This window comes from Erythranthe guttata, chromosome 8 (assembly GCF_056151865.1).
Source record: "Erythranthe guttata isolate IM_541 chromosome 8, IM_541, whole genome shotgun sequence".
Lineage (NCBI taxonomy): Eukaryota > Viridiplantae > Streptophyta > Magnoliopsida > Lamiales > Phrymaceae > Erythranthe > Erythranthe guttata.
The window spans coordinates 12,757,410-12,785,227 of NC_142540.1; the positions used below are offsets into that span (position 1 = coordinate 12,757,410).

The 27,818-nt window shown below is 32.1% G+C and overlaps 1 protein-coding gene, 2 long non-coding RNA genes and 1 other non-coding gene across 6 annotated transcripts; 2 read left to right on the forward strand and 2 right to left on the reverse strand.

Annotated features, from left to right (window-relative positions):
- The first annotated feature begins 1,882 nt into the window (after positions 1 to 1,882).
- Positions 1,883 to 3,231, forward strand: LOC148768534 (uncharacterized). Its single transcript, XR_016032861.1, has 2 exons — positions 1,883 to 2,196; positions 2,946 to 3,231. It is a non-coding gene; the product is annotated as an uncharacterized LOC148768534 (long non-coding RNA).
- Positions 3,232 to 9,264: 6,033 nt separating this feature from the next.
- Positions 9,265 to 13,158, reverse strand: LOC105967819 (uncharacterized). The gene is made up of 13 exons (XM_012992424.2): positions 12,322 to 13,158; positions 11,812 to 11,949; positions 11,600 to 11,681; positions 11,405 to 11,481; positions 11,190 to 11,296; positions 10,790 to 10,895; positions 10,581 to 10,700; positions 10,387 to 10,478; positions 10,215 to 10,281; positions 10,033 to 10,111; positions 9,827 to 9,918; positions 9,598 to 9,741; positions 9,265 to 9,481 (listed from the first exon to the last, which is right to left on the reverse strand). Exons 1-13 carry the CDS (start codon positions 12,550 to 12,552, stop codon positions 9,446 to 9,448), a joined length of 1,371 nt encoding a protein of 456 aa, XP_012847878.2. The 5' UTR covers positions 12,553 to 13,158; the 3' UTR covers positions 9,265 to 9,445.
- Positions 13,159 to 14,497: 1,339 nt separating this feature from the next.
- On the reverse strand, positions 14,498 to 20,071 carry LOC105967817 (uncharacterized). 3 transcript variants are annotated; one of them, XR_016033138.1, is made up of 4 exons: positions 19,931 to 20,071; positions 18,702 to 18,861; positions 18,116 to 18,241; positions 14,498 to 14,552 (listed from the first exon to the last, which is right to left on the reverse strand). It is a non-coding gene; the product is annotated as an uncharacterized LOC105967817 (long non-coding RNA). The 3 variants fall into 3 exon arrangements; XR_016033137.1 differs by lacking the exon at positions 14,498 to 14,552 and adding an exon at positions 15,107 to 15,223; XR_001173698.2 differs by lacking the exon at positions 14,498 to 14,552 and adding an exon at positions 17,299 to 17,775.
- Positions 20,072 to 20,445: 374 nt separating this feature from the next.
- Positions 20,446 to 21,268, forward strand: LOC105967815 (uncharacterized). The gene is made up of 2 exons (XR_016033139.1): positions 20,446 to 20,585; positions 21,069 to 21,268. It is a non-coding gene; the product is annotated as an uncharacterized LOC105967815 (transcript).
- Positions 21,269 to 27,818: the final 6,550 nt, after the last annotated feature.

Consider the following 27,818-nt stretch of genomic DNA (forward strand, 5'->3'; position numbering starts at 1 on the left):
ATGATTTTAGTAATTAAACAATCACAATCAATTATGTTAATCTCGAGAATATATTAGCAACGTTTCAAAAGGAAATATTAAAAATTCTAAATGTATAAAAAATAAAATTCGGATAAGTGGGATGAATGTAGTTTAATTATTATTCTGGATTATGAAATTTTATATTAATAATATGCATATTTAAATAATTTTTATATTAAAATTGGTTTTTCCAGTGTTTTGAAACCCGGACCGGACCGGCCGGTTCGACCGGTTCAACCGCGAACCGCTACCTTGTCCGGTCCGGTCAGCACTACAAACCCGAAAATTGCAAAAAACCGGTTTAATAGGTAAAAATCGGTTTTTTGGCCGGTCGAACCGTAAACCCGTAAACCAGATAGAAACCGGTTTTTTGAGAAATCAATTGTAGATCAGATTAAGACAATGGAGAAAGAATGGGGAAAAAAAAACGAGAATGAAATAACACTCCGTCAAAATTGTCGCTGATGTGGCAGAGGGGTTGGGGTGGACTAGTACTCGGACTGTGTCCTGGGATCTTGAGCTGGAATCGACAATGGTGGCTTGATGGGTGGTGATGTTGAGGAAGAGTAGAAGACACATACGACGGCGCAAGAAATAGAGAAAAAACAAGGGTTTGGTGTTTGGGTGTAAGTGGGTGGATGAATATGTTTCTATTTGAGAGATGAGTAATTTTTTTTTATTATATTAGTGGAGAGAGAGGGACTAATGAAATAAAGAAATATAAAAAAAAAATCTAAAAGTATATGTAAAGAAAAAATACTGAAATATAATAATATAAATATAAGTTTAAATTATATACTGTGTTGTAGATGTTTAATAAATAAATTTATCTCTTGAATAGAATTTAATGATAAATGTATTTATTAAAATACATTTTTAAAAGATAATATATATTATAATTATTCAGAAATAATTAAAAATAGAAAATATTATAAAACCCGGTTGGACCCCGGTTGAACCGGTCCAACCGTGACCCAATAAACTATCCGGTTCTATGCCCGGTCCGGTTTTCAAAACATTGGGTTTTTCACTATTATTAATTTGTGTAACATTAATACATATATATATATATTAAGTTGGAAATTTTTTAAAATGCATAATATATTCAAATTAATTAAATGTCTATTTAAGAAATTATTATATTACAATTGTATTTACAACTTTTTCCTTTCGTACATTTATAATACGTTGAAAAATATTTTTATGTTGTAAAATTAAAGATTTTATAAAAAAAATAATAGACCAAATTATAAAAAAATTTAAATGTAAAAAAATAAATATGTATATAAATCTGTGTGATTAATTAAATAAATATGTAATCCACCAATAGAAATGCACGAATTAGCCATGTGTGCAATTAAAATTAAAGGTGAAAAACAATTAACCAATGAAAGGACATAATTTGTCCACCTATGAAATCTGGATTTTATTAATTTTTTGTATATAAGGATAGTTTGCCACATGGTAAAAATCAACAAATTAAAATGCACAAAATTGCCATGTATGCAATTCAAATTTGGTAACAATGTTTTTTGTTCTAATAAATTGACAATTAGGTGGTTGTTTATGGAAGTTGGGATTTTTTTGAAATTAATGAAACAATGTGGACTCAATCTCTTCAATTAGAAAACTTTGATTGTGTATCTTAGTTTTATATATAATAGAGATGAGTGATAACCCCTTAGTTTTGAAAATATATATGAGGAGGCCGAATAATTTTTTTCTCCATAGTCAAAAACTCAAATTTTGATCTTAATTAGGGAGACCTCCTTGACAACTTGAAGTATCTATTTTACCCTTTTAGTTTTAATTCAATACACAAAACCCTAGCCCACCGTTCTTTTTTCCACTCACAGCCGTTCTCCCTAACTCTCTCTTTCTCTCAGACTCACGTGACAATTTTCCCCTCTCTCCATCTTTCTGTCTAACTTTATCCTCTCTTCATCTCTCTAACTTTCTCTCTCTAATTTTCTCCTCTCTCTTCATCTCTCTCTAACTCTCCCTCTTACAAATCCTCCGCTGTCAGATCTACTTCTCCCACCACCTTGCGCCGATTACCACTATTTTCCACCGCTGCTCCGACACCGTATTCCGCTGCTCCAACACCGTCGTGCGCCGCTGTTCCGCAACCGCCTTGCGTCGGTCGTCGTTGCTCCTCCCACCGTTTTGAACTCAGTATTAATACATCTACTTCCATTTGAAATGATTTCTACGTTATAGTTTTAGTTTTGTCTCTTTTTTTTGGTTGGGGGAGGGCTCAAACCAGATCTACTATTTCTTATAAAAATAAAAAACCAGATCTACTATGTTTTTTAAGATCTGTGAACAATTAATATTGAAATTTTTTTTTTTTGGATTAATTTGATTTTTGATTTTGTTTTATTCTTATCTTTTTAATTTTTATTATAAATCATATGTAATTTGTTTTTTGTATTTATTTGAAGATGATTCAAAATGCCTCAACTGTGAGATCTGTGAAAAATTAATATTAAAATATTTTTTTTGAATTAATTTAATTTTTTATTTTGTTTGATTCTTATCTTTTTCATTTTTATTATAAATCATATGCAATTTATTTTTAGTATTTATTTGAAAATGATTCGAAATGCCTCAAGTGTGAGAGATTTGTTTGTCTGTAGTAGAAATTTAACCAGTAGTGGTTATTTACATGTGTGATTTGAGTCAGGTTACCGTTATATTTAGTCATAAACAGTCATATATAGTCAGTCATATGTAGTCATGTATAATCATGACTACATATAACTATACATGACTATAATACTTGTAGTACACTATAGTCATTTGTAGTCGATTTTAGTACAATAAATTTATCACAAAAAAAAAATTCATGGTTTTTTGTATTTTTCATGTAATCTAACTCGCATGTTCCATTTTGCTCTTTAACTCGTATTTTTCTGTCGCAGGTTTTGCTTTTATTATTATTTTATGACACGCTGAGAATAAGATGCGGTGAAGTGCCTTGTAAAGTTGGATCCATGCTATAGTAGTCTAGACTTTATGTCACTATATATAACTATAGATAATTGTAGATAACTATAGTCATATATAGTAACATATAGTTATATGTATGCTATATGTTTTTTAACGTACAGTAATGCTTGTTCATGTTTGAAGAACATATGCATGTGATTGTGTTTTTTCATTTTTTATTTGTTAATTAATTTATAATATCAATATCCAAATTGTGAATTTTGTTGGTGTAGATGAATTTTAGGGTAAAAAAACAGTACACGACTATATATAACTATACATGACTATTGAGTATTGACATTGTAGTCATGTGTAGTATACGTTCAGTACAGTAATTTTTCCAAATTTTGAATTAATAAAAAAAATTAAAAATTAAAAAATTAAAAAAACAATTTATAAAAAATACGATAATAATAAAAAATAGTACAATATATATACAGGAATAAAAAATTATTAAATTAAAAATATGATATATGCAGTGTAAAAATGCTAAATGCAGGTCCAAAATGATAAATGCAGTTGGTGAAAATGCTTAATGCAGTTGGGCGAAAATTGCACATAAGGGCACAATAGTACTTTAGTCTCTCCAAGGGGTTATCTCAAAGGAAAATTTTTAGGGGTGGACCTATCCCTATATATTTTCCATTTGAGGGATGCATATCAAATGGACCCTCGTTTTAAAACATTACAATTGCATTAATTAAACTTTTTTTTACATCGGTGATCAAATATTACAATAAGAAAACATTAAAATTCATTAATCAAAATTTTGACATCAGTGATCGAATATTATAATAAAAAAACACACTTGAAATGTATGACAACATATTTGCTTCAATCAGCAAACAATTTATAAAAAAAAGGGTAAATCTAATTGCGCATATTCTACTGACCCAAACCCTAACTGGGATTATCAAAATCAAGTTTGTATTTATCCACCACCATTGTGGTGAAATTAAAATGCATGCGGTGCAACACACCAAGTCGGACGTTATCACACGGTTCAGACACTGGTCACACAATATATGCAGCTTAAAAAGAACTTTTTTGGTGAGATTTCCTTACGTGATGAATTTGATTCAAATTCTTCTTTCACAAATACATTATTGGATTGTGCTGTAGTGAAATCAGATTCAACGCGAGGTTTCCCACAAAGGCGTTGAAACACCTATTTGCCAAAGAATATGACTAATGTCACAACAATTGTTGTGCGTCCAACGTTAACTGATGGTGACTCCTGAAGACACAAAATGTAATGAGTACAAAATAAAAAATAAATGGCATAATAGGTTTATGAAAACGAAAAATACCATGGTCAACCCAATAATCAAAGAGATGAACATTATACGAAGGCATATAGTTGACATATGGGGTCATTGTCTTCAATTATGCCTCGTTTGTATCAAAAATAAATAAATAAATAAATAAATAAAAAGAACATGGTTAGCAACTATTATGTGATGTAAAATTTAACAACATGTGATGCAAAAATAATTTAACTAAATATTTATAGTGTTATCTGCGGAAAGCAATTGTATATCTTGAAAATTCTTGGTGAGAAAGAAGAGGAGAAACTTTTTTATGTAAGCAAGAAGAGGACAAATGAAAAATTCTATGGCTTGGACTAGAGTTCTCCATCAAGTTTAATAGTATACAGTTTGTAATGGTGTAGAGATCATGGGGTTCTACCATAAGGGGTCACGTAGTGGGTAGTGGACTGTGACGCACGCCTTCTATGAAGCGTTTGTCAAATTACTCTTACTCTTATGAGATTACCTGGTCTATTTTTTTTTTCTTGAATAATACTAATCAAACTATAGTTCACAAAAATACGTACGATTTATTTATTAACAACCTCACGTCTAGCAAGGTAAAGTACAAAGGTTCCGAACATTTAACAACAACTTCTAGCTTATGAGATTACAATACTATAACATAAATAAGTTCAAACGCTGATATTTATAATACAAGACAGCGATTATTCTTAACTTAATCGAACCACTATTTTACAAATATAAACAAGGTAGTTACTCGGATGGGAATTCCTCTGATTCATTCAAGCCGTGCTTGTGTCTGAGAATATGACAGAATAAAGTAGAGGGATAAGTCATAGAAGACTTAGTGAGGTGAAATATAAGAATAACAAGTGACGACATGATCTGAGAGAAAGTTCAATGATCGAACCAATTGGTGATATCCGAAAATAGAAGCGTTTAAAGGTTTTGCTTCAATCAGAAATTCAAGAATAATAGTAAGAATGTTCAATCGATTTTCCGATCAATAGAGATAAGAATACACCTACCTTGTGACTCCCGTAGCCGTTTACTACCTTATTCACCGATCAGGGAATGACCCTGTAATGCAATGTGGCATGCCCGGGCGCATGCCGGTTTAGCCCGAAACCCAACTAACCTCCAGTTGTGTACGGGTCTAAACCTATGTGGGTACTGTTGGAGAGACTACCCACCGTCGGCCCGCTACCGCCCAGCGGTCACCTCCAAACAGCCCCGGGCCCATCAATATCCATTGTCCTTGAGGCGTCCCAAAAGGACTTTATCGATCATATAAGAAGACCATATGATTTGATTATATATATTAGGATTTCAAGGATAATAGAAATTCGAAGAAATGGGATCAAGTGAAAGGCTTCAAATAGGGCTCGATGTTTCAAGATGTGAAGTTTAGATAATTGAATAAAACTTGAAGGGAAACGATCGGCTTCAAAGAATTTCATACCGATCACTCAATAAGTACTATTCGAAGGAAATGGAAATCAAAGAGTTGAACACTCGATACGATAGCATTTCTCAAATAATCTCAAGCTCAACATCATCCAATCAATTTCAAATAACGATAATCAAATGATAACGAGTAGATCAATTCAATGAAAGGGAGCAAAATTCAAGTACTCGAGCGATACAATTACCCGAGTTTATCATATTCCCAGAAAAGTTCAAGCAAGAGAACCCTCACCTTGGTCCAATCAAGAGTACTTGTCGATCACGGTTCCTCGATCTCAAAACCTATGCAATATTTAAACTAAAGACACCAAATTATTTATTAAAATAAAATAATATACACTCTACGTTTTTCCTAGCTTTATATGTTCTTAAGGCCGAATAATTTACTTACCAATTCTAAATTATTCTAACCCCGTAACTAACATCAAAACTTACCACATAACCATCACGTTTATGTTACCAGGACGAAGACCAATAAAATTTGTTCATATATGACGACTTTCTCAACTTAATAATAAAACGTATGTGCTGCCTCAGTTTATTCAAAAATTCGTAACAAATTCCACGTCTATCCAAATTGCTCACATAATATACCAAATGAAAGCTAACAAATATATGACGACTTTCTCAACATAATAAGGGAGAAGATGACTCGTCAATTCTAATACGTGTCTTCTCCTTAAAATTTTACTTAATCTCATAATTATCCTCTTAAACGTCAAGTCTAAATATATAGAATCATTATCTGCCTTAACTATTCCTTAATACTATATCAGCCCTTGTAAATTACCTTATTTATTCTTATTCCCCAACTTTATATATCAATAACATCTAAGTCACATAATTTTACTAAATTATTTTCTAGTAATTAAACTTCAATAATATACACACATACACATAATAAAATTTAAGGGGTGCTACACTCTCCCACTGTTAAAGAAATCTGGTCCCACCTCGGACCCAACTGTAGTGGACCCGGACCCAAACCCAAACCCAAGTATGCATGGATCGATTTCGGGTCTTGTTTTTGTGGACCCCAGACCCGACGGGTCTATCGGCGGGTCGACCCGAGGACCCTGGGACCCATCCAGCCGAATTTAATGTGTAAATATCACAAAAATTGTTTGGTTTAGGGGTGGAACTCAAGTCACCCGATTAGTTTAGTAGAGTAGTAACCATTCAGACAAAGCAACTTGTAATATTTTTAACTATAAACATATAAATATAAATAAAACTGTAAAATGATTATAATATATGTATAACTAATGTTTTAATAAATTATTAATTGTCATATTCACTATTATTAATTATAAAAATCTCCACTAATAATAAATGTAGATGTATTTAATTTTAAAAAATATGAAGGATTACGGTTCAACCCGTGTAAGTTAAAGGAAATATTGAATTTTGAATTTTTTTGAAGTTTGAACTTTGAATTTTGAATTTTGAAAAATCTCTCAATTATTATTTTTCTTATAAATACCTCCAATCCAATCTTCACCAATGGTCCTAATCATATCGATTTTCTAAAATTGTTTAGCGTTTAAATTCAATTTACTTTTTTTTTTCTTTCTTGTAATCCTTTGGAAAAAAAAATTCTTTCGTGTAATTATATGAAAAAAAAATCCGGTTTGAACCCGGACCCGGGTGGACCCGCTTCCCCACGGGTCAGTTTCGGGTCCCCTAAAAGTCGGACCCGAACCCGACATGTGGTCTACTCTTACATACTAGGTATGATTTATACAAGGGATTTTTGTGCACAAGTCTCCAACCAAACATCTTTATTATTCAAGGTTTAGGGACTATATCTATTTCACCAATAAGTTCATCCCTTTAATATATATTATAAATAAAGGAAACATTTATGTATATGACAATATTACCCCCAACAATTTATACCCAATTCTTAATTGTAACCTCAATTTAATCAATTTTGTTCACAAAAATCCAAATTTTTTTTTAACTTTTTTTTTTCAAAAAAATCATTTTTGTTGCCCGATTCCGGGAAATTGACTTTTTGATTTTTTTTTTCCCTTTCGGATTTTTTCGTCGGTTTCCAGCGTTGACCTAACTTTTTTTTTTCTGGTCTGTTTTTATCCGCCGCTGGATTCCGGCGTTAACTTTTTTTAGTGTTTTTTTTAGGTTTTTTTTTTCTTTTTTACGTCCGCCGCTAAACGTTGACCGTAATTGTGCTGTCACTAACAGTAAATTAACGTAATTATACTGTCAATGACAGTTAATTAACGTAATTGTACTGTCGTTGACAATACATTTATGTAATTTTTCTGCCGTTGACAGTAAATTAACGTAATATTATTATTTTTTTATGTTTTGTTATTTATTTTTATTTTGTTTGATTTGTTGACAAGTCAACGTAATTATATTACTGTCGTTGACGGTAAAATAACTGTAAACACAATAATATTACTGTCAACAACATCAATATTATTATTTTTTGGGTTTTTTGTTTTGTTTGAGTTATTCACGGAGTAACGTAATAATATTACAGTCAATTATTGTAATATATTACTGTAAACACAATAATATTACTGCGGTTAACGGTAATATTACTGTTGTGATAGTAATATTGTTGTCAACCACATCAATATTATTATTTTGTTTGGATTTTTTTGTTTGTTTGTTTGAGTTATTCACGGAATAACGTAATAATATTACTGTCTATTATTGTAATATTACTGTGGTTGAAGGTAATATTACTGTTGTTATAGTAATATTACTGTCACTCACAGTTATATTAATCTTTTGGCTTTTTATTATGTTTGCATTTGTTGAACGGTCAACATAGTAATATTACTCTATTACACAATAATAATGAGTTTTGTTTTGGTGTGTTAATATTACTATGCTAGAGATTAATATAACAATATTACTGTTCTAAACTATAGTATAGTTAATTTTACTGTGTTTAACAGTATTATAGTTAATATTACTGTCTAAGCGAAAAAAAAATGTTACAAGGAAAAAAAAAATCGAAAAAGTCAACGCAGGAAACCGCCGAAAAAAAAAAAGCGAAAAGTCAACGCCGGATTCTGGCGGCAAAAAAAAAATTTGAAAAAAAAAAGGTTTGGGTCAAAATTGAATAATTTGTGAAATTTGGGGTCAAATTGAGGTTAAATTAAATTAATTATGAAATTGGAATATATTAAATTAGGGGCTATTTTAGACTTTTACAAAATTTGAACCACGTGTGGACTTATTTGTAAAAGAAATTTTTGTTTGGATCTTTCTATAAATAAGTACCCATTGATGGGCTTATTTGTAAAAATCCCTAGTATATACAATAGCTCGGTTCAGAAAAAAAAATATAGTTGCCATCGGTTAAGAGTTTCCGACCCATGTAGATTTATGCTCATTGTTGGAGAATTTAAAACATTCATTCATGCTAAGGATAATTCTAAGTAAACCAAATAAAATCTAAAATCAATATTTATTTTTCCAGTTTCGAACTCTGTAAGCTTGAAATGTCTTCCTCGAGTAAAAGTGGAAGAGATTTTAACAGCATTTTTTTCTTGATTAAATGATTTGTAACTGTTTCTCAATAAGGTAACAAGTCATACTAAAAGTCTAATACGTGCCAATAACAGATTTATTCAAGAATTGTGTCAAAAAGTATTGCAGCCCTCAACCAATAAATGGAATATTATTATTAGTGTATCACCCCAACAGCCTCATTAGTGTGTCTGTTTTCCAATTCCAATCAAACTTAGCTGCAAAAAAACATGTCATATTTGTCAAGAAAAAAAAAGACATGGGATGGGGTGAATATTATTATTAACGTGATAAAAAAATAAAAAAATCCAAGAGATGAAAACGAAAAACTTACGATATTGTTACCAGGATGGTTCCAGTAAAATCCTTGTAGAATGAGAGGTAAAATATTGCAGGCTACAAGAACATATATCACCAATGCGTTCATTCCCATCCATTCTAAAACCATCGTACACCGTCTGTATCCATACACATCCACCTGCATATCCAACAACATCAAAATAAAGTTACTTTTTCCGAGTATATTCACAGCTGGAGATTTTATGGAGGTTTAACTTAATTACCACTAGATAAATTGAAGCAAGTAGAATCCCTGCAACACCAGTAGTAACACACATATAGCTGAAAGAGTATAAAGCCTTGTTTATATGCATCCCTACATCAATAACATATTATCCCGTCAGTCAATCCCATACGTATATTAATATTTCCACGTGCGTAAATTTAAAAACAATGAAATGAAAAAAAAAAAAAAAAAAAAAAAACTTACCAAAAATATTGCATAGCACGCCCAGGATTATAAAGCCCGATGATGGTACTAGCCATTGCAAGAGTCTATACTTATGATCCTGATGAGATTAAGGTAGAAATATCAGATCATGAGAGAGAGAAAGTAGCTGCTTTCTCAAACACCCAAAAAAAAAAAAAGGAAAAACAAAAACTTGTTTGTACCTTAAAGTGAACAATGACATGGCCATATTGTACACCTATCAAGCAGGTAGCAAGTGCCATCACTGTACTAGAAAAATTGCAAAACAAGGTTAACGGTTAAAAACTGAAGGCAAGATGTGAAGGTTGAAAATGATAGTGTAGTGAAATAAAAGTACAAAAGAGGCAAAGAAACCTTAAAAGTCCTTCCGGGTCAAAGGGGGCTTGACACCATGATGGAGCATTAGGAGGAAGTGGGCCGTAATCTGGTGAGTTTATACTGCATTGCTGTCATAGAAAAGTTGCATCTCAGATTTTTTTTTTTTAATTTTAAAGAAAGCCATACAACAAGTGAAGACGATATAACTTTCCACTTCGTAAAAGAATTACTTGTGTTCGAGCGTATATTGGCTTCCTATATAAGTGTTGAACGCCCAAAATCATGCGATCAATCATTCCAGCAGCATTACATGCAGGCCCAGTGTTACCTCGCACACCACATTTCACCTTCTGCAGCAAATGTCAAAAAAATGCCATAAATTAATCTTTCTAGTCCCAAATGTTTTTTTTTGTTTAAATAATGAAATATAACAACTTACTTTAACCTCAAAAGATGCACTGAGTGGAACCTGATACGACCAATCTGGAACATATAAACCATATAACAACACAAGATATACAGTGGTAAGCATGAACACCATCACCCTGCATAAATTTAGACACAAGAATCTTTAATTGAAACAATTAAACTGTAGAAACTGCACTGTTTCCGCAAACAAAGAAAATACACCCTCGTTTACTCTATCAGCACCCTTAGCTAAACATAGATTTCATTTTCTATCTCCATAATCCATTTGGTCATTTTCACAAGAATTTATATATATATATATATATATATATATATATATATATATATATATATATATATATATATATATATATATATATATATATATATATATATATATATATATATATATATTTATATAGGAATTTTACCAGTGCCATTGATACTTCTTGAGTAATGATAATCCAGAACCAACTTTATCGTCGTTTCTGAGCCAAATCTCACACATTGCTCCCACCAAATATGCTATTGCAATCCTCTAAATGAGACACCAAAAAAAGTAAGCAAAAAATATTTGTGAACAATTAATATGATAAAACAAATTATTCACACAATGATGCTAACATACATATCAACAACAACACACCTGCAATATGCCCATCCACCTTATCTGTCCCATGTCGACTCCGTACGTTAAATTATTAATACCATGAAAATAGCCACCTGAATTATATAACAAAAATTAAACAAAAATATATTGCAATGAGTCCAGTGAACAAATACATAAATGATGCAAATAATATTTCCCGAAAGTAATAATGGATAAGATGTAGAAGAGCACCTTGGAGAAAAACCCCTAGTATTAGAAATTTTGCTGTCCGGAATATGGCTTTTCTCGATGCTGTGGTTCTACAAGGCATATTCTACAAAAAAAAAAACAAAAAAAAAAAGCAGAGTTATTAGGAAATGGTTAACACATAAATAAAAAAAGTTAATAAATTATAATGTAAAAGTGCTTCCCATATATACAAAGTGTAGTGAGAGAACAAGTACCTTATAAACAAGTCCAAGTGAAACACCGACCATGAAGAGGAAAAAAGGCATGACGAAATCAGCCAGTGTCAAACCATTCCATGGTGAGTGATTTATACTTGGTATTATCCCACCAGCATCATCAACAATTATCATTAACTGCAATAACACAATCATATTCAATACACATAATTTATTATTAATATACATATTCAAATGTACAATTCAAATATCAGTTTCCTTTACATAATAATCCTGTTCTAGTCTAATTTTCTTAGTAGCCACAAATCTCTATTTTTTCCATACCTTCATTCTTCACTGCCCTTAGATATTTTTTTTTCTTTTTTTTTTTTTAACAAAATGCAAAAGAAAAATAAAAAAATAAAAAATCGAAACCTCAATATTCATCGAGAAACAAAATGAGTGGCACATGGGTTTCTTTAGATTTAAATTTATTCAAACACAACAAAATAAGAGATAATAATAATAATAAAAATAATAATAATAAAAAACATGAATAAGAAAAATTACCACAACAGTAAGGCCACGAAAAACATCAAGAGAGACAAGGCGAGAAGATGGCTGAGTAGAAGCTTTAGGCCTCAATCTATGTGAAGGAGAAGACGAAGACGAAGAAGAAGATTGATTATTAATCCTCTGGAAAGCAGACTCAACATCATCATCATCATCAATCCTCACTGTACAGTTGTTGTTTCCCTTCAAATCCAATCCCCCTTCTTTGATTAGTTGGTATGACGCCATTTTATTTTATTTAATTTAACTTAATTTAATTCAATTCGATCGATGAACATTCATTCCCCACTCAATTCAAATCCTTAAATAAACCAACTCTCCTTTCTCTGAATCGACCCCCTGTTTACAATTGTAGAACCAGAAAATTGAAAATCAAGAAAAATAACATGCCGACGATGGGCATTGTCATATACCAATAATAATAATAATATTTTCTGGTATTGATTGTGATAGCAATAATCTTTTCATTGGAGGGAGGAGGTGCACAAGATCTAACTATCCCACCGAATTTAATCGTGTGGGTATTTATATTATATGTATTTATATATTAATGAGTTACCCAAAAGATACACACACAGAACACACAGAGATGAGATGGAGAGAGAACCAAGAAACGTAAAGGGTGGGGGTGGCTTTTTCAATGGCCATTCGACAGACGCCACCCAACCCCACCCCAAATCCTTTCTCTCTCCTCTCTCTCTCTCTCTCTCTCTCTGCAATTTATTTTGCAAATAAAGGGATACGTTACCGAATATCTTTTGATCTAGTTTGCGGATATTTCTGAAATTGCCATATAAATGAAACAAACTATAACAAGGCCGGTGTTTGTCTTCTAAGTTTTATCCATAATCTGCCACGTACCCCTATAAATATATATTATCTTCAAAATATTGTTCAAATAATGCCCTACTTTCTCGCCTCCCATCAACATTATAATTCATTTATTAATTATGATTTTACTTTCATTACTCACTATTTATAAAATCTATTACTATATGTCCCACGATAGAGAACTTTGGTGGTGATTTGACTCGTCGCGGAAGAGATTTTAATATTTTTTAAATTAATAATGGCATACCCCGGACCATTAATTCATTTTACAAATTATAATTCGTCAAATTTATAACTTTTATAAAAAGTTTAAATTCAGTTACAAATACGAAACAATATATATATATATATATATATATATATATATATATATATATATATTGACGTGATTTGAAGCAACACCTTTATTCTAAAAAGACCTAAATAAATGCCAAAAACACATGATATGCGTTTCCTCCATGCCTACTCGGGACCAATTCGCCCGCACGCATCTTGTTACATCTTGTTATATGCAACTTTTGCCTAACTAATTACCACCAATGTTTTGAAAACCGAACCGGACCGACCGGTCCGACCGGTTCAACCTCGAACCGGCAGGTAGTCCGGTCCGGTTGAACTTCAATACCCGGAAAGTCATACAACCCGGGTCAGTGGTCCGAGAACCAAGGAAATCCCGGTTGAACCGAAGAAAACCAGTGAAAACCGGTCTGTGCAAACACAAGAAAGAAAAAAACTGAGAAGAAATTGAAAATCTTTATACCTCTCTTTGATGTTTGTATTGTTGAAGGAGCTCTCGTAGATGATTAACACGGGTTATTAGATATCGTGGTGGTGGGGGGGGCATTTGAGAAAGAAAGAAAGAGAAAAAAGAAAAGAAAAAAAAATTGTACAGAGAGAAGAACGTGGTTGGCGGCGGTAATTGGTAGTGAGATAGTATTCACAAACCACAAACGCCCCTCTTCTATTTTATTTTTATTCCTTTACATGTTTTATTCAGTTCTGAGGGCAATATTATATTAAATTTGTTATTTTATTCTTATGAGTTATGACTCTACATTGTACGGCAAAAATAAAAAAGTCCACTTTGAATGACAACAATTACAATATTTTATTATTATTATTATTATTATATGATTAATGATTAATATTATCATAAATATTATTAATATTAATACCTAACGCAACGTGTATGCCATTTTTATGCACCTTCACACACAAACGCCAAAAATCCACATAAAGATTTCAGGAAAGCAGTGAATTCTCTATTGTTTTGGGGGTAAACAATAAGAAAAGCAACTAACCATAATTTGAATATATAAATATATACCTGTACGTACCTGTAATTTTCTTCTCTTATTATATATCTGGACTCGGTTGCTCCTTCTCGTTTGCTCTCTCTGTTGGAAAAAATAATTTTATTTCTTCGAGTAATTAGTTTATGGTGAAGTAAAATCTTGAGGAAGCAAAAACTCCTCTTTTTCCTCTTGTATGTCAATCGCTTCTAACATGAATTCGAAAAAGAAAAAGAAATCGTTTATTTATAACATGGACTCTCTTGTATGTATTCCTATCCAAGAAGAAGTATGACCCCTTAAGGAACGTATCCCATTAATCCTATTTCAATTTGGATTCTCATTTTATTTTTTATTACAAATTACAATCCAATTTTCTACACCACCTTTTATTTGGATCAATTGTTGCTGTTTAATAAAGGAGTCTTTACAAATAAGCCCATCAATGGGTACTTATTTATAAAGAGATTCATATAAAAAATTTATTTACAAATAATATCCAGATTTTTGTAAAAGACTAAAATAGCCCCTCATACTTTAATATGCTCCAATTTCATCTTTAATTTAATTTAACCTCAATTTGACCACAAACTTCACAAATTATTCAATTTTGACCCAAAATACATTTTTATGGACAAATTCGTCCATCACCGCCGTTGACCGCCGGTCTCCGGCGTTGACTTTTTTTTTTCCGAATACTATATACAAGCAATATGCCGTAACAAATCTTCACCGCATACCATTGTGTACCAATCTAGAACCGAATTCTCCTTTTCCTAATCAGTATCATCCATCGCAACAATGAGTCCAACAATAATCATGTACGAACATTTTATCCTTTACATATCATAGAATACTAGCTTGTATACATCAGTTTTGTATCATCAATAAATATAACTTTTGGTCCTTTACCTTTTTACATATCAATATTATCTCTTATTTCATAACCCTTCTCACCGTATACAATGCTTTGTTTTAATAAATGTTACCCTTATATTCAGTCATCTAATATTGATCACGATATGGGGGCAACTTTGACGCGTCACATGTAGCGTATCATCAACCCCTTCAAATTCACGCCATCATAAATAAAACACATTTTGCAAATATGTAAACAGGGCACCGGCACCACGCATTGCGCGGTGCTCCTCACCTCGTGTGTGTGTGTGTGTGTGTGTGTGTGTATATATATATATATATATATATATATATATATATATATATATATATATATATATATATATATATATATATATATATATATTTGGTCGGATAGCCATAACCGTAGGGGTAAAACGAGAACCATACCAAAACTGTGAGGGTCGCATTTCTTTTACCAAAACTATTACCAAACCCTAATGGTTTTGGTAGCGGGTTTTAAACGGAGCGAATACTCACGGTTAGCTAGCGGATCGTGTTTTTTTTTGCCATCCCTAGTTATATGTATCCAATCATACTTAGAAGTTAGAACTTAGAAATTATATATTAGTTTGGAATATTCATGCGAGTGGTTGACACTTATGTGTATGCATTGAGAGTTGTCTGTTCAAAAGGATGAGAAAATGCCGGATTGGAAGTTGTTCGAGGTAAATGTTGTAAGTGCATCTCCGACCGGACGCCATAACGCCATTTTTTCATCTAATTTAGGTGTTTTTAGCTTCCACCCAAAATTCCTATATCACCATTACACCTAAAGTTATAAAGAATTGGTTTTAGCCTCCCACCGTGGTCAACCCCATATCACCAAATACTCAAATCCTATTTTTCCACCAAATTTTTTCGTGAAGGAATTTTCATCTCCCACCGGTCCACCATTTTCCTATTTTTTCCACCAAATCCTATTTTTCCTACCAAATATAGAGGTGAAAATAGGATTTGCCGTAACTAACACAATTTTATTAAGTACCATATAAAATAACGATTTTAAGTAATTGCACCCGATTACCAACTTATTAGCATATTTATCGTTAATACATTGGTATTAATTATTAAATTAGTTTTTAAAATACAAATACATTTGTTATTATTAACAAAACATTAATTCTAAAAATATAAATATGCTTATTTTTAATTAATTTGTATATTTTGTTGGTATCAATGTTTATTACTTCATTTCTTTACCTAACTAATACATTAATTGCTATTAATTAAATATAATAAGTGGTGAAATGGTGAAATATATTGGTAACATTAGATTTATATTTTTTGGGCATATATGGTGAGATGCCATGGGAGAGCAAACCAAATCCTATTTCCTATAAGTGGTGAAATGGTGAAATATTATTATTTTAATATTTGGTCTAAATTTTGGTGAAACCCATTGGAGACCAAAAACACCATTTTTCCCCAAAAAAATGTGGAAGAGTAAAATGGTGTGGTACCGGTGGGAGATGAACCCATTTTTTCACCAACATAAATGGGATTTGGTGAAAAAATGGTGAGACCGGTCGGAGATGCTCTAAATTCACACCAATTTTTTCCGGCAACAACATCACTCACATCATTAAATTCTAAGAATTGGATTCTAACATGAAATTATTAGCTCAACTAATATAAATGGCTACACAAATCATGTAGAGTCAACTATAAGGAATCGATATTATGTATCCTAGAGCAATAGTATTCAAAGCTCTACTAATGTGAATAATGGTCAATCGAATTGTATCGAGGGCTAAGGGACTTGTGAAATATTAGGGAAAGTGAAATTCAAAAGGATATTGCAAAACAAATATGGTAACCGGGTGCAGAGAAAGTAAAGTAAGTGAAGTCGATTTCCAAAATACACATAATCAAGTGAGATAAAAAAGCTAAATAAAGTTGTCTCAGCTTTGGTAGTATAGAAGTAGCAGGCTGACATCTAAATTAATTTTATTTCCTCACCAGCTGCCTTAAGAAAAGACTAATGAAGAAAAAAAAAAGATTCAAAAATTTATTGTAAAAAAACAGAATTATTTCTTAAAGTGTTGGAGCAGCCCAACCTAATTAATAGCTCAAAGCAAATAAAAAAAGCGAAGCAGGCAATGCGATCCATGGTGATCCTTGTAACGTCACATAAACTGAAATAAAAGCAAACTAATTTTTTTTTTTTTTTTTATTTGAGCAAGCACATATTCCCCACTCATCGGTAATATAAAATTCAAGAGATTCAACATGAGTACCTATTACTTTTCTCGTACACCAAAGATAATCAATCACCACTTCAAAAATTTCACCCATTTGGAGAACTTGTTTTCAGATAAAGGGTTTCATATTTAATACTTTATCATTATGAATCAACAATTGCTAACCACCCTTTTACATCTTCAATGCGTTTCTTAAGCCCCATCACCTAGTAACATAAGCAACAAAAACCATGACCAATGAAAAATATGGATAAGAAGTGGATCATTCGACCAAGTCAACGAACGACCAATAGTTGATTAACTGATGTGGAATTTTCACTCACAGCAAGCCCGTGAGTTCATAGATTAAAATATAAGATTAGTTTTTATAGTTAAGTTTTTTCAATGAAAATTTTAGCGAATATTTTTTTTACTTCTCTTTGTAGTTAAGGCTCCATATAGATCATTTGGTATACTCGTGGTTTCTAATTTTGATTTCAGGGTGAAATAATGAAAATCTACAAAAACTACAATATAAAATATGAATTAGCGTTAAATATCACATACCTAAGTCTTAATCTGCAAAATTGAAGAATGGCCACCATAGGTCCAGTTTGATCATCGTTGGCGAGAGATATGCATCCATTTATTCAGCAAATGCTTCCAATAAAAGTGCACCTAACTGTATTTGTCCTAAAATGTAAAACAAATTATTAAAAATAATTATAAAAGGACATAAATTAGATTGTAACAAAAAGTTTTCTAATGTTTAATTTAGATCTCCTGTGTATAGTCTTTTCTGCACAAATTAAATAAATTAGCGAACAATACCAATTAATCAACAACTATATAATGACACACCTAATACAAATTACAAACTTAGTTAAGGATAAATTATAGGATATATTATATACCAAAACAACAATTCATCCACATTCTAGTGTATGCTAGCATGGATCCCCATATCCTACGATTGAACTATCAAATACTTTATAACGACCTTGGCTATGTTTTGGAGATTGAGTAAGCCAAATGACCATTTAAAGGAATCACCATGGAAGAAAAATAATAATTAATTAAGCATCAACACATAAAATATTCGGCTAATTCGGTTAGAGATGGTTTATCAAAAAGTAATTAGAGCAAAACTTACCATTTCTTCGTCGATCGATCTCGAGATTGGAGATTGGTCTGGCCGTAAAAAGTTTAATGTTCCTCAAAGTGTAGGATTCTTTGGGTTGCAAATATTATCATTTCAGTTGTCTTAATTTCAATATGCATCCTCTAACGTATCATTTTGGCACTTTGAGTTCCTGAAAAAAAACAAATTTATAACAGATTGCACACTTAAAAAATTATAAATCATTCACATTGCACGCCAATTAGTATTTTATTAAAATTTCCTCAATAAATTATTTGATTTGTATTAGGTCTTTGATAAACAAAAAATTTGGATGTTATTTTCGTGTAACAAAATTTATTTTTTGAGTCATATAATAAGAAAATAATTTAACGGTGCATGAAAATAAACAACTTAACTTAACATTTCGAGAACAAAAATAAATACTATTATAAAGATGATATAGGCTCAATAAATACTTCATACGAAAGTTTTTCGATATGTTTTCACAATATTGCATAAAAATATACTTTAATACCCAAAAAAAAAACACCTTTTTTACCAATTCCAATAATTTTGTAATTGTTTGATGAAAATTCTATTATTGTAATTATATTTTACAACACAGAAGAAGTTTTTTATTTGGTAAATACTATGAAATTATACTCATTAACCTTAAATTTATAATTGGGGTGCAATGTGAATGATTTATTCCCTTTTGAAGGTGGAAAGTACTATTAATATTTTGTGGGGCTGCGAATAAAAAAAAAATTTGAAGGGTGCAAAGTGGAATTAAGGGCATTTGAGTTGGCACCCAGGACTTGTCAAGGACTTGCCAAGGTTTAAGGTGATTTACCACCCCTGTGTAATCTCAAATTGCTGAAAAACCCCCTCATGTTAAATAAATTAGCACAAACCCCCCTGTGAAAATTAGTCAAAGGCAATACAGACCCTTTGAGCTCGACGTGATGTGCGATTGGGCGTCTGTTTTTGGAATTGAAAAGACAAAAATACCCTTTAAACGTATATTCCGAAAAATTACAATTTCACCCTAAAACTACAAGCCCAAAATGAAGTTTTCATATTTTTTAATTCAGTCCCTAATATTTTCAGAAAGGCCCTCTTCCTCACCATCCAACAATATTAAAAGTCACACCATTTCAAAATTGAGACAATAATTTGGATGTCCATGATTTGGTTTGTGAAATGGAGAAATCGTCAAAAAAAAAAAACACAAAACACACACACACACACACTCTCACCAAAAATGGCAGTCTTTGTTGCAAATTACTTCCTCTCTTCAACCATTGCAACCATTTATCTCTCGTCCTTCGACTCACCATTGCAAGCTTCTCACCTAGATCGCGAGTGCCAGAAGGGGGCAGGACTGATTGAGGGTGGTCTTTGGCTGGTGGCGGGTCGTCGGCTGATGGCGGAGGCGGTGATGAGGTCGGAGGACGAAATGACGGAGATTCGGGGAATCCGACGACGGCGGTGGGTTTGGGAGTTGTGGTTGGGGTTTTGACGGGGAAGAAGAACATTACATATTTTTTTTTTTCTCTTTGAATTTTGTTTATGGCAGAAGAATTCATCAGGTTAATTTAGTAATTTTATGTTAGTCAAATGCCCATTTTAATATTCGAAATTACACAGGGGCTTATGTGCAATTAGCTCTAATTTACATTGATAGGATTTAGAGCAGGTGTAAAATAAATAAAAAGTAATTTGAAGAAAAAAAAGGGATAATCAAAGATGGGGGGGGGGGCGAAGGGGTTGTATTGCAGTCTCAACTTCGGTTGTTTTAGTGGCGATGGGGTTTTCCTGCGCAGACCGATGAAATGAGTCTTATTTGCTTGTGGAGGAGGATGATGATGATACCCATTTGGACGGCGGACGGAATGTTACAGTGGGCAATTGGTACTTGTTTTTTTGTTTTTTTTTTCTTACACATCTCTCTCTCTCTCTCTCTCTCTCTCTCTCTCTCTCTCTCTCTCTCTCTCTCTCTCTCTCTTCTCAATGAGTCAATTCATTCTATTACTGCTGCCTGCTTTCATACGTTATTTATTTGTGAAATTCGTTCTGGAAATATTATATCTATTTAAAATTGATAGTACTAGGTTGAGGTTCTCCATTGAACTCATCATCAATATGTTTCTGGTTATTGACTTTCTTTTTTTCTATTTCTTGAGATTCAATAATTGTTACCTAATAAGAATGAATGGCTTATTTTGAATTTATCCAAGAATAATTAAATCATGTGTGAATAATTAATTACTGTGGTTCCAGTTAAAGTTGCCAAATAACTAAGTTAGAAATTTTACGTATCGGAGATGTGAAACAAGCATTCTTTTAGTCTATACTATAATTCGGTTTCGTTTGTATTATCGTTGATTGATGTAGGTCATTCAGATCCAGCAAAGTTAAAAGAAACTACATTAAACGTGCAGCGCCTTTCTCCTGAAGAGCTGAAGCAACGTCAGATGGAAATCAAGGTGAGCTGTTCTTAGTTTCCCCAATTAATTCTATTTCTAATTTATGTTTTATTGTATAAATATCCATTCAACTTAAATAAATAAACTGTTTCTTTGTCATTTCTTCAAGTAGGGCCGTATTGAGTTTCTCTTGAATTTTCTGGGTTAAATTTTTTTGGGGTGAATATATAATTTTTGAAACTTATTTGTAAGAGCATTTAGGTATTTTGGGTAAAAAATAAACACCCAGTCGCGCAATTCGCGCGTGCAGCACATGATAGGCTGTTAGGGGGTTTTTTGGCTTTGACTAATTTTCATAGGGGGGATTTGCTAATTTTTTTAACACAGGGACTTTTTTGACCATTCGAAATTACACAAGGGTGGATTTTGCAAAAAACCCATTTCTTTACTCTGCGTTTTGTAGTGGTAGAGACAACAAAGAGTTATGGGTGATTTAAGACATATTTGAGGAGTCATGTCACCACATAATTCCCCATAACTCTATGTTATCTCCACCACTAACTAAAAGTAATAGTTCATTAGAACCCTATCGGAATAATATATCCAATGCATTGTCCCGTTAGAGTTTATAACTACGTTTCAGGGGGTGAGTGTAATTATCAATACCATAGGACCTTAAAATTATTTAAGTATACCTCAGGGGTGTGGGTGTAATTTACCCTTAATAAAAATAATTTTTTTTACAAAAAAAAAAGTCAGAGCGCCGGAGATAGTAATATTATTGAGACTGTTAAATTATTATCTTTAACAGTTAAACTATTGTTGGAGACAGTAATTTAGCAGCAAACACAGTAATATCAATTAAAATAACTTTTAATAAGAAAAAAAAATTCAAAAAAAAAAATTCATAAAAAAAAAAGTTTTCAAAAATAAAACAAAAGTGTAAAAAGTCAACGGCGGCTGACGGGCGGTCTCTGGCGGTGGGGTCAATATTAGAATAAGGGTCAAAATTGGTTAATTGGTGAAATTGGGCTAAATTGTGGCGTAAATCATGAAATTGGAGTTGAATTAGGATTTCAATAAATTGAGGGTAATTTTGGTATATATAAAAAGGTTTTCCTTATTTGCAAATAAGTTTGAATGAACTGAATTTATTTGGAAGACAAAAAAATTGAATGTCCATTTTTTAATTAAGTGCCCTTTTCATGAGCCTGTTTGCTATTTACCCTATTTATTTAGTGATCGAACCTTATATTTTATTTTATATGATGTTGAAACATTAAGTCCTTCTTTGTTATTGTAATATTCCCTTCAAAATCGATTGCACCTTTATAATATTAGGCCCCGTTGGGTTGCCAAGATTAGCCAAGATTAACTAAATAGAAAGGTTTAGTTTGATGTTTGGTTAGTCTTACTATTTTTCGGGTCGACCCGCCAAAATTGTTTTGTCATGGCCTATCTTGACTAATTGGGAGATAACTAGTTGGACATTGAGAGGTCCAATAAAATTATTGTCTCGTGATTAAATTGGTTATTGACAAAATTGTCCTTCTAGTTTTCATCTCTTTACGAAAATGACATATTCAAGTATTTAAAAAAAATAATATAAAAAAAAATAAACTCGAAAAAAATTAAAAAAAAATATTTTTTTTTTCCGAATTTGTTATTGGAAAAAAATTTTGAAAATTAATTTTTTTTTTTAAAAATATAAAACAAATAAAAATATTTTTTTTTGAAAATTAATTATTTTTGGATAAAAAATAAAAAATAAAAAATAAAAAAAAATCGAAAAAAAAATCAAAATACAATATTTTTTTCCGAAAAAATAAAAATTATATTATTTTCTAATTTTTTTTTTCGAAAAAAAAATTCTGAAAAAAATCTAAAAATAATAAATAGAAAAATCTAAAATTTTTTTTGAAAAAAGAATATATAAACTAATTTTCTTAAAGAAATATTATTTTTCTAAATACAAATTCCGAAAAAAGAAATCGGAAAAACAAAAGAAGACAAAAAATTCAAATATTTTTCTGAAAAAAAAAGTAAAAATATAAAAATATAAAAATTAAAAAGAAGAAGCAAAAAGCTATATACAATAAAAAGGGTAAATCGGTCATTTTCATGTAATTGGGTTGATGTTAAGGAAACCAAAGGTCAAACACTATTAAATACTGGGGAGATAAAAAATTCAAAATTTGATAACAACCATCTTATAAAAATAAGGGTTAACTGCAAAAAATCCCCTAAACTTTGGATGTTTTTGCGTTTTACCCCTGAACGGAAAAAAGTTGCACGGGCATACCTAAACTTACTAATTTGTAGCACCGGAGTAGAAATTGTCCATTTTTAGCAAAAAGAGACCAGAATCTACAACACGTGAGAAGCACATGATTTGAGCCGGGATAAATTGGTACCTCGTACACCTATTTTCTTCCTTTTTTTAATAAATATAATAAATTTAAAAAAAGAAAAAAAAAAGAAAAAAAAAAAGAAAAACAAAAAGAAATATTAAAAAATCCCCTCCTGTATCATATTATACCAACAGAAGAAGAAAAAGACAAAGAAATATGAAAAAATCCTTCCTCAGCCCACCGCCGTCCGCCGCCCGCCGCCTGTAATTCGCCGGTTGCCTGCTTCGTGACCCTCTTGCTAACTCTGCTTCGCAGCCCTCCGCCGCCTGTGCTTCACGGCCCACCGGAAGTAGAGGACATAAACCTCTCATCCATATCGCCGTCGATTGGCGGTGATGCCTAGCCTCACAGAATCCGGCGGTGATTCTTTCCAAATTCACTAATTGGATGTGAGGGGATTTGTACTCTTAAATCTGCCCGGCGGCAAATTTGGTGGTGGTGGTTGTTTTAGAAAAGAAATTGGCCGCGGCGGCGTCGCGAGGGGTTGTTGGGTATAGGCGGAGAAATTGGAAATTTGGACGAGGTGTTGGTGGAGGAATTGGTGGTGGAGTTGGAGATGACAGTGGAGGAATTGAAGGTGGAGTCGGTGGAGGCTTAGGCGTTAGAATAGGTGGCGATGTTGGTGGCAGATTTGGTGGTGGTGCGGCGGCGGAGCAGATGTGGTGGTGGTGATGCGGCGCCGGAGAGAGGAAGAAGACGGAGCAGTAATTTGATATGATAATTTCAGGTGGTGGTGCAGCGGTGGAGAGAGAAGGTGTTGGTGGTGTGAAAATCTTCCATCCCCCGTTTTGCAGCAGGAGGGAGACGAAGAAGATGGGTGAGGGTCCTTTTTTTTTTCTTTTTTTTTTTCTTTTATCTGAAAATCTTGTGAAACTACGAAATTGCCCTTTCATTTTCATGTGTGAGTTGCACGTGTGCAATTCAGGCATAAATTTTGCTATAAATGGATTTTTTAATCGCCGGTGCAACAATTTAACAAGTTCAGGTATGCTCGTGCAACTTTTTTACGTTCAAGGGGTAAAACGCAAAAACGTCCAAAGTTTAAGGGATTTTTTGCAGTTAACCCTAAAAATAATATGCCTATTATTCTATAAGAACAATTATCTTATCTTGACTAATCTTGTATTGCCAACCAAACGAGTTCTTACTATTTTCATTACACATAAAATGCGATGTTTAAACATTAAGTCCTAATTTACTATTGTAACATTCCTTTGGAAACCAATTGCAACTTCAAATATTACCATGTTCCTTACAAATAACACTATTGCTAAAGTAGTGTGTTGACAAATATTGATAAAATATTATAGATTGATCTTTTAGTACAGCTTCACTGCCCATCCATTTGTAATTTTGGGATATACTCATATACATCATTTGCAATTCTTCCCACTTTGGTTCGCCAATCTGACAACAATACGCCAAAATAAATACATTAGTCCGCAAGCACAATACAATATATTAGTTTTGTGTTCGTTTGCAATATATATAGAACAATACTTAATAATAAATGGGAATAAAGGCAATCTTTATGAAGAAAGATCAAACCTCGACAGTCGTGTACACCGGGGCATTGAGAGTAGCCATTGAAATATTTTGAAATTGTTTGCAAACACATATGATAACTAAACTTGAAACCATTAATTGCGTCCCTTCCTATCAGAATTGCACAAATTAGACATTTGAAATACAAAATTACCGTTTCTGCATTGTTTTGCGAGGTTGTGGATAAACAAAATTTCAACTTCATCGTTTCAATCTGTCTCGTAAATGATGTATGCTTGTGTTGAAACTTAGATCTTCATCTCGGCCATGGTTGGTGAACAACGTTTTGGTTTTAATGAGTATGTAAGGACACTTGTGATTGTGGCTTAATTCTGTCATGCTATATGCACTTTGCATTATAGGATTAATTCATATGCCACTTAACATTTGTGTAATAATTTCATATAATAATATTATATATATGTACATTATTCAAGAAATTAATTTTTGAAAGAAAATCAAATCATTAAATTTGTAAGAAACGTACTATATATGCAATAGAATATTAAGACCTTATATTACAATTCTTGTTTGTTTCACATTGCTGCATTCACATTCAGACTTTCTATGTTTCTTAAACCCCAAAATAACAGTAAACTAATAAATATTAGACAATTCGGATTTTGTTGAAAGATGAAAATTCGAGCCGAGAGGGTTTTTGAGATGAATTGCATATATATATATATATATATATACTAGTGTAGAGCACCGCGCAATGCGCGGTGCCGGTGCCTCGGGTGAATACAAGAACTTATCGTATTATGTATTTTCGATATACTTTCATATATCGATTTTTAGGTTGCATTTTGTTATCTTTTTCTTTACGATTAGGCAAAATTTGTGTCGAGTGTGGCAATGGGAAGTGACGATTTGAAGTTGTCTACGGAGGGTGCTGTGGGGTCAACTCCCTTAGAAACAAGGGAATTTGCTGGTGCACAAATGATTGTCAAAATATAAACTCGTTTCTGTGTTAACGAAAGCTGATTAATCAGGAGTTAATTTTTCTTCCTTCCGTTAAAGGCTATCTGAATGACAGCGCGTGCGATGCGAAATAGGTATATAATATAGGGACCAAAAATTGTAAAAATTGATCGATTTGTTGATATTTAAGATTTATTTTAACATTTGAATTGACATAGATATGAATGACTTGAATCGTAAGATTTGAATCGTAAATCATAAGGTTTTATGCTCGGTATTGCGAATTCTCGTAAATGTAGCGGATATTTTGGATATTGAAAGAGAGATCAACTTTTGGGGTCAAAATTGCAATTTGGGTGGAGCGGATAGGAAGATGGAGTAAGTATAAGGGTGATTCTGCAATTTTCAGAACTGTTTGAGCCAGGGAGGTGGATTTTTTGAAATTACAAATTGACCTCCACTTGGGGGGCATTTCCGGTTTAAGGACCAAAATTAAAAATGGTATATAATATAGGGACAAAAATGTAATTATCACAAGTTTATTATAAATAATATAATAAATTATTTTTTTTCATAAATCGTAAATCGTAAAATTTGATCGATTTGTTGATATTTAAGATTTTTTTTGAACTTTGAATCGACTTAGGTATGAACGAATTGAACCGTAAGCTTGAATCGTAAATCATAAGATTTTAAACTCAGAATTGCGAATTTTCGTAAATGAGTCACACACGACTATAGGTGAGGAGTCGTAGAAGCACACTGCGTTGGTGGTGGATAATTCGGATATTTCAAGAGAGATCCGCTTTGGGGTTAAATTTGCAAATTGGGTGGAGCGGCTGGGAAGATAGAGTAAATAGGGTGATTCTGCAATTTTCAAATTGTTTTAGTAAGGGAGGTTATATATATGGACCAAAAGTCTTAAAATTTGATTGATTTGTTGATATTTAAGATTTATTTGAACATTTGAGTCACATAAATATGAATGAATTGAATCGTAAGATTTAAATCGTATATCATAAGGTTTTATGCTCGGTATTGCAAATTCTCGTAAATGTGGCGGGTATTTTGGATATTGAAAGAGATATCCACTTTGGGGTCAAATTTGCAATTTGGATGGAGCGGGTAGGAAGATGGAGTAAGTATAGGGGTGATTCTGCAATTTTCAGAACTGTTTGAGCCAGGGAGGTGGATTTTCAGAAATTACAAATTGACCTCCACTTGGGGGCATTCCCGGTTTAAGGACCAAAATTAAAAATTGTATATAACATAGGGACAAAAACCGTAATTATCACAAGTTTATTATAAATAATATAATGAATTAAAGTTTTCCTAAATCGTCAAATTTGATCGATTTGTTGATATTTAAGACTTATTTTAACTTTTGAATCGACTTAGGAATGAACGAATTGAATCGTAAGATTTGAATCGTAAATCATATGATTTTATACTCGGTATTGCGAATTTTCGTAAATGAGTCACACACGATTATAACTGAGGAGGAGTCAAAGCATACTGTGTTGGTGACTGATATTTCGGATATTGCAAGAGAGCTCTAATTTAGGGTCAAATTTGCAATTTTGGTAGTGGGGCTGGGAAGATGGAGTAAGTATAGGGGTAATTCTGCAATTTCAAACAGTTTCAGCTAGGGAGGTGATTTCCAGAAATTACAAATTGACCCCCACTTGGGGGCATTTCCGGTTTAAGGAATAAATTAAAAAATGGTGTATTATTAAATTAAAAAGGGTATATAATATATAATATAGAGACAAAAACTGTAATTATCACAAGTTTATTATAAATAATATAATAAACTACAGTTTTCCTAAATCGTAAAATTT

Bases quoted from the DNA above. Each gene is read 5' to 3' on its own strand.
- LOC105967819 (XM_012992424.2), bottom strand. From the start codon at position 12,552: ATGGCGTCATACCAACTAATCAAAGAAGGGGGATTGGATTTGAAGGGA. The intron at 10,112-10,214 runs GTACAAACAAGT...TAATCTCATCAG, and splicing joins ATGTCATTGTTCACTTTAAG to GATCATAAGTATAGACTCTT. The intron at 9,482-9,597 runs GTAAGTTTTTCG...GTTTTTTTGCAG, and splicing joins ACCATCCTGGTAACAATATC to CTAAGTTTGATTGGAATTGG.